Consider the following 16,531-nt stretch of genomic DNA (forward strand, 5'->3'; position numbering starts at 1 on the left):
CAACAGTTTTTGGTAGAGAAGGCAACACCTCCAATCGCAATTCTTAACCAAAAACACAATAGAGGAACCCCTCCTCAGGTGCTACAGTAGGACCCAACATTATTGATATTTGTTGGAAGTGTTTTGGACCTAGCTTGGCAGTCAAACCCAACAATATTAGATCCAACTACCATGCAAAACCTAACAGCTTTTGGTAGAGAAGGCAATGTCCTCAAGCACTGCAATATTGTCAGCAGTGCAAATACTTTATATCTACAGTGCAAAAGCAATTGTGCAAATTCAAAGTTAATTGTCTCTTGGTCTATAATGTAGGTACGATAAATCCACAGTAAATTGTCTCTTAGTCCATAGTGCATGTATTTATAATAAAAATCTCATATGTTTTAGAGTTTTATTAAGAATTATGAATAATTGGAAAAAAAAATACTCTTAGAAGTTCCATCTATTGAACGAACAACTTTCTCTTATGAGGCAAGGGTAGTATAAAACAAGTTTATCTTTGATTTAGAAAAATTTAGATATTTTATTTATGTTATGTAATGAATCGGATCATTTAAAAAAAATGATAAAAATGTATAAGTAAAGGACTTGTTAACATGGTTTTTAACATAAAAAATCAATCATAAATTCAAAATGTGATACATATTAGACGATATTCTTTTTAAATACTAAGAATATGACATATTAGATAACATCGTTTTTTTAAAAAAAAATTGAGATTGTAACATATTAGATCGATCTAGATCAACCCTAGCTAACCTACAAACCCTACTACTTAAGTTATGAAACCATAATAACTCTATAGAAAGCAAAGCAAAATAAAGTAGGAAGTTTAATTTTCAATAAGCAAAAATATTAAAAGATAAAAATTTAATATATATTAAATTTTAAAAAAGAACAAGAAAAGAGAGTTAAATTAACCAGAGTAAACCCGCAACATCCAATTCATAAGAATAAAATTATCCCATGAAAAACAAATTAAAGAAAATATAAAACCCAACTTTTAAGCATTTCATTTTGAAAGACAAATCATAAAAGAAGCAATTTAAAAATAAATAAATTAATTCAACTTAAGTTAACTTATCAAACTTATGACTAAGATCATAAGACCTAGATAACTTAATAGAAAGCAAATTAAAAAAAAAATCATGAAGTTGAACTCTTAAATAACTAAATATTAAAGACCAAAACTGAAAAGAAAAATAATTATATAAAAAATATGAAAAAGGGCTTACTTTTTAAGCCCGCAACTCGTTTCATGAAACTAAAATAATATGTACAAAAAAATTGAAAAAAATTGCAAATCTTAAATCTCAATTCTCAAACCAACCTAAAGTTGAAGGGGAAAAAATAAAAATAGAAATTCAATAAAAAAAACTTAAGTCAACTTAGGTTAACCAGTCAAACATGTAGCCTAAATCATAAAACTAGAATAACCCCATGAAAAATAAAGCAAAATAAAATTACAAAATCTAATCTTCAGCCCACCAATGTTGAAAGATAAAATTGAAAAAAAATCAATTCTAAAAAAAGACCTAAAAAGAAGACTAGAGTCAACCCTGACTAACCTTCCAAACTCGTAATTTAAATCATGAGACTAAGATAACCATATAGAAAGCAAATAAAAAAAATCATAAAATTTAATTATTAATTAACTCAATAATAAGATATGTAATTGAAAAAATAATAATCCAAAACATAAAAATAAAACAACAATTAAAAAAAAATAGATTTGACATTAAAATAAAATAACAAGTCATCTTGCTATTTTGGAGAAAATAGGTTTGAAAATTGAGAAGATAAGAGAGAAAATAAAGATAAGAAAAGAAATAAAAAAAAAAGTCACCACATGCCTTAACTAATAACAAGCACTGCACTACCATGACAAACTCCACAAGATGCTTATAGAAACATCGAGGATTACAAAAAGCAAAACATATGACAACAGTTCAATGGGTTTCTTCACGCTTACATATTAGCATATGTAATGATGGTGTTAGTGTTTTTTTCCCAACCTATTCACTCAAATCTATATAATTGTTATTATTTACCTAAATTTATATAATTATTATTATTTTAAATCAATAAAATTGAACTTTTTTAGCAAAATCAACATCGCATGATTTTAATTTCTAGGCAATCAAAAGCATTGTTAAAAATAAATTTAATTCTAAAAAATAAAATTAAAAAAAAATGACCAAAACAATACAATGGGGGTGGAATCTTCCCCTAACCTTCAATTCAATCCCTGATTTAACAGCCTATTTGAAATCATATTACATGCTGCATTGAATTCAATTTATAAGCAAATAAATTCAATTCATAAGCAAATTTCAATTTAATTGTAATTAGGTTAACCGAATGGTTAATTTTGGAATACAATTTGAGGGATTTTATAAATCTTTTTGGCTGATTTCTACTTAATTTCTTACCCAAAATGGGCATCTGCTATACAAGAACTAAGGTTCCTCGAAAAACTACATGCATTGTTTATTCCGATTGCCTAATTTTCTTTCCAACCATGTGAGCTTGTTACTGAGCCACTTGAATAAATCTACATTGCTAGTAAATCTTAAATTCAATTTGATCTCAGCGGAGCACTGAATGGTTGTGTCCACTTCTAAGCTTCAAGTCTCTGTTAATTGAAAGAAAATTTGCAGGCTGGCACCTGAACATTTCCTGGCGGATCAATTTCCAATTGCAAATATACATCAAAAACTGAGAAATCAACATTACTTAAGGCAGATTAAAGTTTTGAAAATTCCCGCCAGCCTCAAGACCAGGGAGGGGGACCTCAGATAACTCGAAGTAGTTTCAGAAGAGTTAAATCCTACAAGTCAGCCTCTATTTTACTAAAATTGCACATCTAATATATACAGTCTTCAGTTATAGCAGTTCAGCAATGTGCATATTTTTAACTTCTTCCCCCTTGCATGCCTATAATTGATGTAATTCTGTGATCCCTGGAACTCCAATTCCATTTCATTAACAACACTGATCCCTGATTGTCATCAATTTCCCCTTGCCTTCTCAAGATCAGGAAGATCTGCAAGCAATGTCTCATACAGTCAGATATGGCATCACAAGCAATAGAAGAAATGAAATTAAAGGTAAAGGTGCAGAGACAAAAGCAATTTTTTCGTTTGTACAATGCATAATTTGACACTTGAAATGATATGGACTGCATAATAGTGGAATAATTTTTTAAAAAAGAAAACTGTCTTCGTAGTTTTGGAATAAAAAAACTCGAATTTTCCAGGTGGACTGAAAATCACAAAGCATTCTTTTCATTACATGCAGTTAAAGGGTTGGAAGTTCATAGATGATAGTGCATATAAAGATTATGAAAATTACGCACGCGCTGCTTACTACATTGTTGCAGAATCCTATCTATGCAAGTGAAGTACACACAGAGGATGGTAAATATGATGCAACCAAGGTCTAACTTACAAAGCATTCCTTCATCATCGCTGCTCCCATCATCTTTTTCATCCTGCACAGAACAAGTGTTAAATAATCATGCAGACTTGAAGTGCTGCTATAATCATTCTTTAGATTAACAGAAAACCAAACAAAAAAAGAAAACAAATTACCCCAGCATTATTGTCATCAGAGGCATCAGCTGCAAGGGACAACAGAAATTTGATATTAGATTCAATCAGAAACTGAAGCTGTAAATTCTTGCATACTGAACCATATATTCTTGAGTTATTTAATACAAATCATAAAGCAGCCTTGTTATGCAGTGAACAAAGAGAAATAAGGAAAAGTTCATGCATCCCAGATTGCTAAGGATTGTGTTGGGATGCAATAATGGTTGAAAGAATAGAGACTTTATTTTCATTGAGAAGCACAAGTGCTAACAAAACTCAAAAGCAGCACCATCATGGTATTGCTAATAAATTTCAAGAATTCATGCCACACAGACCCATGGTGCACAAAACAGTCACGACTGCAAACATTTTGAAAGGAGTAAAAACCTAACTAATTTTTCTATAAACATTGGAATTACATATTCTGCACATTATGGCGTTCATTGTGAGATATAATGAATGTCAACCATACAATAGCAATATCAACATCCATGGTTAACACAATTCAATGGCTAGAATCAATCAAAATGACTCTTGAGAGTCTTTTAGCATACAATTCTCCTTCAAGCTAGGAAGATATCTGATTTCCTATGAGCCTATGGTGAGAACAGGTAGAGGTCACAGAATTTTCCTCGCTCGTAGAACCTCACTAATGTGCACTCCCATTTTACATGTGAAGATAGAACAATAACTGTTCATCAAGAAACAGAAGCCAAAAATACAACCCAAGAGAAAAACACTAAGCTATTCAGGGGAAAACAGGACCACACACAAATTAGAGGAAGATAATTTAACAAGGCAAGTCCAACTTGTGCTAGGCTTTTAGATATTAAACCACACCAGTTAAATGAATTAAACAATCAAATGACAGGACTTTGGGACAGGATTAGATATCATGAAGTTCAATCAATTATAGCATACCCTAACTAAGGGCAGAATCATGTTTTGAAAACTTGAGCCCCATAGAGAACTTTGAAAGACCTCATATCATAACCCAAAGAGCAGGTCGTGAGAACTTACAAGCTGACTTCTCATCATACTCATCACACCACTTGTTCCAATCCACCTTAATGTAAGGAGCAGGCTTCCCTTCAGATTTTAACAGCCTTTTCCACCAGACTTTCTCTTCTTTCTGGATTGAGCATATAATGTTCCTCAACCCAACCTTAGTTTTAGAACCCTGCATAGTTAACATCAAAGCCTTAAAGCATGAACATTATAACGTTTCAAAAGTTTGCAATGAAAACAACAACGGAGAAAATTACTAGGAATTTTCATATTTAAACACTGCAATTTAGAAATACTACACGTTGAAATGTCATATGAACAAAATTCTCAATTATGTGGCACCAGGTTTCTCAAAATTGAGCAGGTCAGTTACATGACAAAAAAGTATAAGACGTACAAGACAATTCTAAGTATTGGATATTATATGCTACATGAAAACCTTTTGAGTAACAGATCAGGAATGTCATGAAAAAAAAAATGAAAATTTTAAGATACAAGCATTTTCTTATATTCAATGCTTATGGACACTCAGCAATAATTCTAGAAAATATTCCTCACGATGCTCTTGATGATGTGATGTAAATGAAAACCTAAGGAATGTCTGTGCAAGCACAGCATTGAATTTATCCTGAGTAGTAATGTTTCATCAGAGTGAATTGGAAGCCTGGCTTCAAAATGAGGTTTCATGCTAACTTGTCGATCAGAGTATAACTGGAAGACTGAATGGCTCTATGTTAATTCATTCATAAATAGTTAATCATTTACTTGTAAGCTAACCAGAGAGAGGGAGGGAGGGAGGGAGGGAGGGAGGGAGAGGAAGGAGAGGGAGGGACATCTCTTTGATTAGAAAGGTGTTGCTTGATATTGAATTAGCAGCAAGAAATTTTTTCTGTGTTTAAGTTTTATCCTTCTGTTTCCTTTTTTCCCAGGAGGCGTTTAAGCAAAGGCATCACATCAGAAATGGTTCCAGAGCTAGTGGCAACAAAACCAGAATGACAGGGACAATGATGGAGAGTCATTAAAAGCAAAAGCGATAACAGCAGATAGAAAGGAGAACTATTCTAAGGGGAGCAGTACTGATGGTTACACAGATCGACATTGGATCTCCTGTCAACTATTCTAACTTAATCCATAAATTTTCCCACCCAAAAGAAAAAAGAAAAGAAAGCAGAGCATGAAGCACAACATCATGAGTTATCTTCTCCAAACTACGCCAATTTTTAACACAAAAATGCATAACATGAAGATGCATTAAAAAAGTATGGCCAAAAGAAATGCAGCAATTCCCAACTTGGAAATCTACCAAATTCAAGTATTTTTTCCTTCTTGAGAACAGTAAAACTGGCATGCAGGAAGTGTTACGACACCACAGATATCAAACATGATTTTACCTCCTCTAACACAAGGACCAGCAACTTCAAAAAGAACCCATCATTAACATTCTTCTTCCAATGAAACAAAATGACAGTAAACCATCAAATACACAACTGTTCTCTTTCCAATAAAATGACAAGAACCCGCAAAAGATTTCACAACTCAAAGCCAAAAGAGTGAAAATACAAAGAGAAATAAAATAAATACCTCAGGAACAATGTTTCCAAAGAGTTCCAAACTGAAATCAAAGGATTCGCCTTGAACCCCAACAGCAGAGAAACTAAATAACCCTCCACCTTCACATTTCACTGATACGTCTTTAGCATCAGGTAATGCAATCGTCAAGTAAACCTTGTCTGATCTCTGAGCCCACAGAACCTCTGGGTGCCGTCTGCACATACAAGCCACCACAGTAAAAAATAATTGCAGAGTCAGAGTCAGAGAGAAAGGGAGGACAGGAGAAATGACCTGACCTCATTGTTTCTATGGAGGGCGGGTGACCGATGGCGGAAACGAGTGGTCGTATGAGGGTAATGGGAGAGCGCCGTAACCACCAGTAAAAACGCTACAAAGAAGACGACCACCGTGTCTTTGCCTGTTATTGTCAGTGAACTGTATATAAATGAGTTATTTTAGAGTTTGTGTCTACATGTATTTTATTTAAAAATATATTAAAATAATATTTTTTATTTTTTAAAATTATTTGTAATATTAACAAGATTTGAAAATATAAAAAATAAATTAAATTTAAAAAAAATAAATTTTAATGAATTACGATTCCAATCATATTTACAAATGATATTTTACGCGCCAAATTATAATTTTTTTAAAAACAATAATATTAAATGTAAAAATAAAAAATATCATAAAAGACCAATTATAAAAAATTTATGATCATGATAATTAAAATAAAGTTAATATGAGATATTTTATTAAACTTGTAGTCTATATCATTAGATTAAAATTCAATAAAATATAAAAAGAATCATAAATTTTTTAAAAAATATATGTTAATTTTTCAAATTCATAATCTAAATTATTAAACCTGAAGTACTTTATCTAAAAAAAATAAAATTTAATTCTAAATTAATTAAATATTTAATGATAAAATTAAAAAAAAATTAATTATACAAAAAAATTAAAAAATAATAATTAAAAGAACGAGGATCGATAGTAAAATACAAGATATATTTTATATTTAGTTGTAGGTGAAATTAAAAAGAAAAATCAATTTAGTAAAAGGACCAAAAAAATTCAAAAAAATGAGGATTAACATTGACATAAAAAATATTTTGATTAAATAGTGAATTAAAATAATAATAATAACTTTTAGAAAAGAACAAAAAAATTAAAAGTCAAACCAACAAGAATCAAATTGAAAAATATAATATTATTAATTTAAATTGAACGATGAAATTGCAAACAAATAAAAATTTTACAAAGATACTAAAGTAAAAAATTAGAAATTCAAAAATTATCGGTTAAAGTTAAAATATCAACAACCAAAAAGTCAAGCTAAAATCTTTTGGCAAGGAGAGAGGGAAAAGAAAAAAAAAAAGAAAAAGAAAGGGCCATAAGTGACAAATCACACCACCTTTATAGACAGACACTGAACTAATAGAAAAAAAACACGACACTTCTATGTTATAATTTGGATGTTAGGAGGCGTCACACGCACCTTTTAGATGGTATGGGTGCCTCTCATGAGCCTCTGATACGCCACGCACAAGTCCTCATTTGTTTTTTTATTTATCTAAATACTAAAAATACCTTTGATCTCACTTTATTATTACAAAAATATTATTATGTAAAGACTAAGAGGCCTTTTTACTATAGGTTCAAAATTTTAGCTTTTAAGGATATTTTATCGTTTTACTGCTTGTTTTTGTTATTTATTATTTTTTATATTTGATCAAGTATTAAATTGTCTTTGTATTATATAATGAAAAAACCATTGTGAAAAGACAAAAATGTCCCTTAACACCAAATTTAATTTTTTGTTTTCAATGATATTTTAATTGTTTTACTATACAATCGAGATGAGAAAAGACTCATCTATCCTTGATGAATTTTATAATAATTAATGCGTATGAGAAAAGACTTTAATTCTCTTTGAAGATAGTGTTAATGTTTTTTAGTGGAGGGGTATAACCATTATTGCACTGTTTCTGTTCCGCTGAATAGAAGGTCCAAAGCTAGAGTATTTTTCTAACGCCAATTAGGTTTTATTAATATGAAGAAACAAAAAATTGAGTCACTCTCATTTAAAAAAAAATTACAACAAAGTTATTTTTTATTCAATTTTTAAAGATGCATTTTATCGTATTATACCTTTTTATTAATAATTATATTGGGATAATCTCTTTAAAAGAATAGATGATTATTTGAATAAGTTGATGAACTAAATATTGCATGTTATATTCACCAAGCATGAACATATAAAAAAACTAATATTCAAAATTAGTCAAAAGTGTTGAACTTAGAGGTTCCAAAACTAATACTAACATGATTTATAAGTTCTTCACGAAACTTAACATCCAAATTCATTATAGAATTGAAATCCAACCTCAATATAAAATCAGAGATTCTCTTTATAAAAGACAAAAAACAATTCTTTATAGAAGCTTTGTAGTTGAACCATCAGAATTCATTACTTGCAAGATATTGATCAAACTTCAGAGATCAACATTTTTTTTTATTCACATCAATAATAATAATAATAATAATAATAATAATAATAATAATAATAATAAAAGAGTCAAGGCATCCCTTTTTTACACTAGCAATCCTCCTACTTTGGGATGTATTAATGTTTGGTTTTGTTTAGAAAAAAATCAACTCGTAAACAAAAACATCTAACTCTAGTTAGTAGTTTTTTCTCCTTTTCAATTGCATTATCTCCATTCTTCTTTCTTTTGCTCATGGTTAAGACTTCATATGACATCTGGTAGTGAAATTTTAAGCCGATAGTTTTCACCATTGACAAGTTCAACCAAGAATTCTTAGGAATTAGGGAATATTTCTTTTGCATATTGATGTAAGGCATATTTCTCCAGTGCCTACCTCTTACTAGCACAGACAACTATAACATGTGGACATGGAATCCTAGCCATCTCAAGCAATCTATAAGTATATATGTCTGGCATTATCATTGTAAATATTAATGATCTTATACCCATCATCACCATTATGCAACGCTCTGGATTTGAAATTAAATTCTTTGAATTCTTTATCCTTTTCCCAAATCTGAGGACTGAAGCTTTTTTTAAACCTGACTTCTTCAAACAATACTTTTGTTTTCCACCATGTGCTTGCTATCCTTTAACAATATAACAATACTTTAATAATCAATTTTTAATATTATCTATTTGACCCGCGCCACGTGGATCAAAATATTTAATATTGCAATATGGACTATATATCCAGTTATGTTTAATATCTTTATTTCTTTCAACAAAATTTTTTATTAAATCAAACAATTATCTATACCAATAAAACATTAAAAAAAATAGTTAATGATAAATAAAGACTAAACTTAAAAGATAAGAGATAAATATAAATCAAGATATTTGATCTCGCAACATAAGTCATGCTTATAATTGTGTCTAATAAATTTACTTTTTTAGAATAAATTCTTTATCTAATCAAAATATAATAGAATTTGCTTGTGCTATGCCACGAGCAGAATGAAAAAAATTTGCGAACCCCAAAAAAATGTTTAGACATAGCCAACGCGTTTTCTAGAAAAAAAAGATTTTAACAATGAATATTTGTATTTAATATTAAAACAAAAACATATTAGATTTATGGTCAATTTAGGTTGACCTGTGAAACCTACTAGGATAATCTTCCAAAAAAAAAAATCATAAAGCTAAATCTTCAATTAACTCAATGTTAGAGGATGAAATTCGTAAGAAAAAAACAACACACAATTAAAAAAACCCAAGTAAACTCGAGTTAATCAACCAAATTCGCAACATAGGTCATGCACATCATTGGATCTCAATAATTTTTTTACCCCAAAGATTGTTATTTATTTAATTATACAACAGCAAAAGACATGAGATTTTTTTGTGAAATAATTTTTTTTAAAGAAAAAATAGAACATATGTGTTGAACTGAGATAACAAAGTAGATAATTGATAACAAATAATAAAATTGATGTTTTTTAGTTTTAAGTTAAATAAAAAATTGTGAAATTTTACTCTTTTTTTAAATCGAGGGATAAAAAAGCATTAAACAACCACAAAAAAAGTTCAAATATTATGACTTAACTCATCTATATAAGTCATGAAATCAATAAGTTTAATATTTTTTTCTTAAAATTATATTTAACCTAAAGATAAAATAAATTTAAAAAAAAAACATAAAAAGGCAAAAAGGAACCCAACATGCTTGGGCATTTGAAAGGAAAATCTCCGGTGCATGGGCAAGCCCAGACCTATACACTCAACATTGGTCTTTTTTAAATGACCAAATGACATGTAGCTTATTGAAAAAAATAATGTGTCGTCAGATTCAAGACACTATTATTATGCTTAAAAAACCTTGGCAATAGGTTTTTCACTATAAAAAACCTAATTTTTAAGTCATTTCAATCTAAAAACATTTTACCAATACTCTTAAAACACTTATAAACTAATCCATCAACCTAAAAAATTCAAAAAAGATCCAAGAACCTGAAATCAAACCAGATTAGATTTGTCTTCCTCAAATTATATTTATTTTTAGGCATCAATGACACTTCAAACAATAACTATTAAATTCCTCTCATCATATGAAACTTGTGGACACCAATAACAACCATTTTAGTGATCGAGAATGACATGAAAAATGACTATCTCTCTTAACATAAAAATCTAACAATTCTATTTCTCTCTCCTCTCTCAAACTAAAAACTGAAAAATAATAAAAATAAATTTTTGTATTAAAATTAAATTGCCAAATAATTTAGGGATCAGATGGGTAAAATTTTTAAAGTTAAAGGACTAAACTGAACTTTTCATGAGAACTTTGAACCCAACACCCATTTTCTATTCCTTTTCCACATTATTCCTCTTTCTTTCAATCTTGTCCTTGGTTAATAAATTTGAATTAGCTGCCCTTTAATTTGGCTTTAAAGGAATGCAATTTTCTAAAAAAAAGTTTGACGACTAAATTAAAAAATTAGAAAAAATTTGAATAGTAATGAAATGTGAGAATATGAACAATACAAATGTGTATAGTAATCCCCCACATGTTTTAGAATTTTTGTTAGTAGAACCATTTTCATGTTTTATATAAATTATGGCAAACTACATTAGATTTTACATTAATACTAAAGCAAGCTTTATACTATCATTCTCGATACTTTTCTAATTCTACCTTGTTATATTCCTCTAATTACTTAAGATATTCATCTAATTTTTATATGGTATTTTGGCATAAATTCAAAACTTTTTTTTATGTTTTCATTATGTTTGGACTTCTTTTAATTTGCAAACATATGTCTACACACCACTTCTATTATAGTCTAATCTGGACTCTAAATTATATAGAAAAGAACATAGACCTTATCAAACATAATAAAGTAGTAAATTATATTAATTCATGCAAATAACATAACCTTATAATTAATAAAATGATAATATATTATCTTATAAATTTGATAAGAGTGATTCAATTATTTATTCTTGAGGGTACATAATAATATGATTTGATAATTGAAAAACATGAATGACGATATAATTTTAAAAGCCTAGTGTTCAGAAGACTTGATGAGAGTGTGCAAAAGAACATTAAAGCTTCTACGGTATATATATTTTCTACTAATCATATCAACCTATCTATAAATTTTATTAAAAATCACTTAATCATTATAAAAAAGGTAAAGATTATTGGCTCAAAGGTTATTTAATATAATATGTTGTAAAGAATACTTCTCCATCTTATACCTATAAATCCAAAATAAAAACAAACAAAATATATAACCTTGTACTTTACTCTTTAAATACGTCGCCTCATCCAAGATTTCAAAGCAAGAGGTTTGCTTAAATTAACCTTGATGCAAACCCTAACAAAATTATCCCAGGGTTTATACAGGGTTGCCTTGTCCACCATAATTTTATGTTTTAATTTATTACCAATTCAAGTTAGCGATATTTAACTTGTTTACACTTCTAATAACATGTATCTCTTACCTCAATCCTAACTCAATCATCCCGAATCTCAATCCCACAAATATTATCATACATAACAACTATAATATTTATGATATATATATTATATAACAAATATTATTATGGATGGATAAAAAATATAAACACGCATACATGAAACATAGTTATATGAACTATAGAGTTAACTTTATTTAATCCAGGTTAAACATTAATTGTATAAATTAAGCTATATAAACATTTTCATGTTTACAAAAATATAAGGGTATACTCCCTAGAACTTAGATTACAAGAAATGAACATAAGTTAGGATTTACTCCTATCGTGCATGCGACGGTCTTGAAACAAAATACATATTATTGAAAACATAAATATCACAATAAATATAACAACACAAATATTTAACTATTTAAAAAGAGTAACATGTATCCATATTTTGTTTACTTCTCCCTTCTAGTTTTTATTAGAATCTCTTTCTTGTTCAATTACTAAAAAATGTTTCCCCTTCCCATTATTAACCTTCATTCTAGGTTTTATAAAGTCAATCATGATTATTTCTTCTTAATACAATACCAATACCAATTTCACTGGTATCATTATCATCACCCCGTAGGAGTCGATGCAAGGCGATCTCCTTATCCGGGATCTTAACATACACTAAATATATGCTAACCAATACATGGTGGTCTCCTTACCTGGGATCCTAATACATACTAAATATATGTTATTTTACGCCCTAAATCACAATTCTTATATGTTCTTTATCAACGATAATTTCATCATTTGACAATTCACACAACAACCTTTCATCTAATATCCAATATTCAGTAATTCACATTTCATATCGATAATGTATTAAATCATGAAATTTAACTAGAAAATATAGATGCGATTCACCTGCCTGCAATAGAAGCTATATTCGTACTTCCCTGTTGCACCACGCTTGTGATCCCTCCTATAAATCATATGTTTATCTCATAAATTTTTCTCATCTTAAGGATATGTTTTATAATAATCATATTAACAACCAATAAGTCTTTCTTTCAGTCATTTCTTTATATTTTACATTTTTCTCATTACATCTATTAATATTATCGTTCTTTTTCCAATCATAATTATCATTCTTTTATTTATATAGTGTTACTGTTTAAATCTTGAACTATTATTGTTCAATTGTTACTGTTTAGACATTGAACTGTTATTATCCGACCTCTCCTTAAATTTTTAACTATATCTAGAGTTATAAAACTCCATTTTAAGCAAGACTAGTTTCGTTGGAAAGTTAAGACATGAAGTTATGAGTTCTTTAAAGGAAAGAGAATCTAGTTCTACCCAAAGACAGTTAAAATTGATTGTTAATAAACATTGAATTATTACTGTCCAATTATTATTGTCTTGATATCGAATCTATGAGTTCTTTAAAGGAAAGAGAATCCAGTTCTACCCAAAGACAGTTAAAATTGATCGTTAATAAACATTGAATTATTATTGTCCAATTATTATTGTCTTGATATCGAATTGTTATTGTCCGACCTCTTCTCAGATTTTTTATTATATATAGAGTTATAAAACTCCGTTTTAAGCAAGATTGCTCTTATTGGAAAGTTAAGACACGAGGCTACAAGTTTTTTGAAAGAAGGAGAATCCAGTTCTGCCTTCAAGATAGTCAAAATTGCTCATCAACAAACCAGACCTATTGCCCTACAGGGTCTGTCATGACCCAGTCTCGATTGGTGACCCATAGCTGAAGTTCTATAAATTCAAATTGAGTAAGACCAATTTTTTTAGTTAGTCAATATCTAAAACTATAATTTATATGAAGGAACCTGAACCTAATTCCTTCATCCTCTTACTCGAAATCTCTTTGAAAGTCAAGAGACAAAACTATCTGGGTTCGTCAACCTTTCCATTTACACATAACACATGAAGTTATTAAATTTTAGCAACTAATATTTTTTTTTAAATTCAAGTATAAGAACCCTAATTTATAATTCAACATCCAGGCATCAATTCATAATTGACTTTGAAATGACTCATCAAACCATGTTTAAAACACCTTATCCGGTAAGAAATCGAGGTTTTGATCTTCAACTCCCTCCTTTCCTTTCTAATGACATCCGACCCTCTCCTCTTCTCTTCTTGTTCAAATTTTCTGGTTAATTCATTGCCCACAAGTGTTTATTCTACCTATAACCTTTAATCTTGCATTGGTTCTTGAAATTTTGGTGTTTCTCTCTTGATTTGTAAAAATAGATAAAAAAAAAACTTCATCTTTTCTTTTCTTATGTTTGCTGTAAATTTTTTGTGAGAAGAGAGGTATTTATGCTCTATAATTATTCTCATTTGCATTTAGGCCTCATTTTTTTTAAATGTATTATTTTTCCCCCCACATCTTTTTTTCTTCTTTTTATAATGAAGTTATACCTCTTTTCTTTTCTTATAATTTCACCCCATAAATTTTAGTTTAGTTTTTTTTTTTTAATTTAATCCAACCTTGATTTTTCCTGGGGTTTACAAAGATAGTGATCCACTATTAACTATGAACCTTTAAATGGAATACTTGTACAAATTTCTCGAGCAAGTTCAAAAAATGATAAAATATTGTAAATTGACTTTTGATTTTGCCAACAATATGCCACACTAAAATTACCTATAATAATCTTATGGGTTAGTCCTTATTGTAAATTCATTAAAACTAACACTAATAGGAGTTCCTTGGGAATTCCTAAAATAGTTAGGTTGAGAGGTGTTCTATGAGTTCATTTGTGGCTTGTGAACTTTAACAGAATCAATATTAATTACTCACTTTTTAGCTTTTAATAGGATCAATATAGTTATTGTTATAAAATTACAAGTCATTTGTTTCATAGGATGTTGAATATTTAATGGTCATTCTTGAATCTAATTCACAAAAAGTGATTCACGCTATCATGAATTCTAAAGGTCTATTAATTTCTTGCTATTCTATTCTTGGTGATATTAATGTTCTTAGGTATTGTTTGGTTATTATCTCGAGAAAAGAATTATTTTATATTTTTGTCTCTATTTATCCAACCAAACATGCTTATGTCATTTTTATATATGTCTCTTATATCTTAAAATACTAACTGAACACAACCTTACCTATGATATGTTATGGGTGGGGTTTTAAGCTGATTTTTAACAGAAAAGGAGAAAAATAAGAAGAATATGCTAGTATCAAGGATGAGAAAAAAAAAACCAAACAAATGATTAAACTAAGAAAATAAAAAAATAACCAAAAAAATTAAACCAAGAAAAAAACTGAATGAACTGATAAGAAAATTTTAAAAAATTTAGTTTAATTGGATTTTGGTTTTAGAAATCTAAAACTAAAAAAACTAGATCGAACCAAACTGGTTCAACCTAAACTAAACCTAGTATAAAAGAAAAACAAGTATAAAAATCTCAAACCCTACCTCTTTAGCAATTAGAAGCTGCCCCTCTTCTTTTGCTCTTCTAATCTCCCTTTAAACTTCTTCTTTTTTTATTTTCAAGAATGCATAACCTTTCGCAAACACTTTTGGATCTTATTCTATGTTTCAAAAGTATATGATGTATGAACTTATTACTGCTCCCATGGTTACTATCATCATAATATGTGTTACCATTCAAAGGTGTCATCTAATGCTATTAGGTTGTTTAAAAAATCTGTATTAGTTAGTGCATTGAATACCAACTAACATTTTGTTTACTTTTATCTCCAAATAGGTATAGGGACAATTTGCTCGATTTTTTTTTTTGATTTGGTCACCCTTATTCTTACTAATGCGCTAATTAGCCTATACTTTTATTCACTGGTCAGCTAGAGGATGAAGCATAGGGGGTTCATAAAATTGAACAATAGATTTCTCACAAGTCACAATGGATTTATCACTTCTCTCTCCATAGGAATTTATGTGCAAGGCTAGTAAGAGAGAGAAAAAATCAAATATCTAAGTTAAATTTATTTGAACTCATAAAAAAAACCGAACTGAAATAAATTTAGTTTGAAATGAAAAAAACCGAACTAAACTAACAAAGGTCAGCTTGAACTAGTTTTTGGTTTAGTTTGATTCAAAACCTTGAAAAAACATAAATTTGATTTGATTGTTTATTTTGATCCAAAACCGAACAAAAAATAATTAGCCCTGACTAGTATCATGAACACATTTTCTTGCATCATAAAGAAATCTAATTGAAAAATAAAAAGATGCTATGTATATTTAAAAATTATATGAATTAATAAATCATGCACTAACTAAAGGTTAAAACAAGAAGATAAAAGATAGATGCATGCAATGATTTTTAACCTCGTGACATGTGATGTTTTTTATTTTTTTATCTATTTAATTATCTAGTAATAAAAATAGAGTTTCATCATAAATATAGTAATTTAAATAT

General features: G+C 28.9%; 1 protein-coding gene across 1 annotated transcript; it reads right to left on the reverse strand.

Annotated features, from left to right (window-relative positions):
• Positions 1-2,794: 2,794 nt before the first annotated feature.
• On the reverse strand, positions 2,795-6,587 carry LOC105108903 (uncharacterized protein At3g03773). The gene is made up of 6 exons (XM_011003399.1): positions 6,449-6,587; positions 6,183-6,366; positions 4,614-4,773; positions 3,594-3,622; positions 3,451-3,493; positions 2,795-3,046 (listed from the first exon to the last, which is right to left on the reverse strand). Exons 1-6 carry the CDS (start codon positions 6,451-6,453, stop codon positions 3,012-3,014), a joined length of 456 nt encoding a protein of 151 aa, XP_011001701.1. The 5' UTR covers positions 6,454-6,587; the 3' UTR covers positions 2,795-3,011.
• Between the last annotated feature and the right edge of the window lie 9,944 nt (positions 6,588-16,531).

Source organism: Populus euphratica, unplaced genomic scaffold (assembly GCF_000495115.2).
Source record: "Populus euphratica unplaced genomic scaffold, PopEup_1.0 scaffold201.1, whole genome shotgun sequence".
NCBI classification, from domain to species: domain Eukaryota; kingdom Viridiplantae; phylum Streptophyta; class Magnoliopsida; order Malpighiales; family Salicaceae; genus Populus; species Populus euphratica.

Bases quoted from the DNA above. Each gene is read 5' to 3' on its own strand.
- LOC105108903 (XM_011003399.1), bottom strand. The intron at 3,623-4,613 runs GTAAGTTCTCAC...TGTCCCTTGCAG, and splicing joins GTATGATGAGAAGTCAGCTT to CTGATGCCTCTGATGACAAT. The intron at 3,494-3,593 runs GTAATTTGTTTT...TGTTCTGTGCAG, and splicing joins CTGATGACAATAATGCTGGG to GATGAAAAAGATGATGGGAG.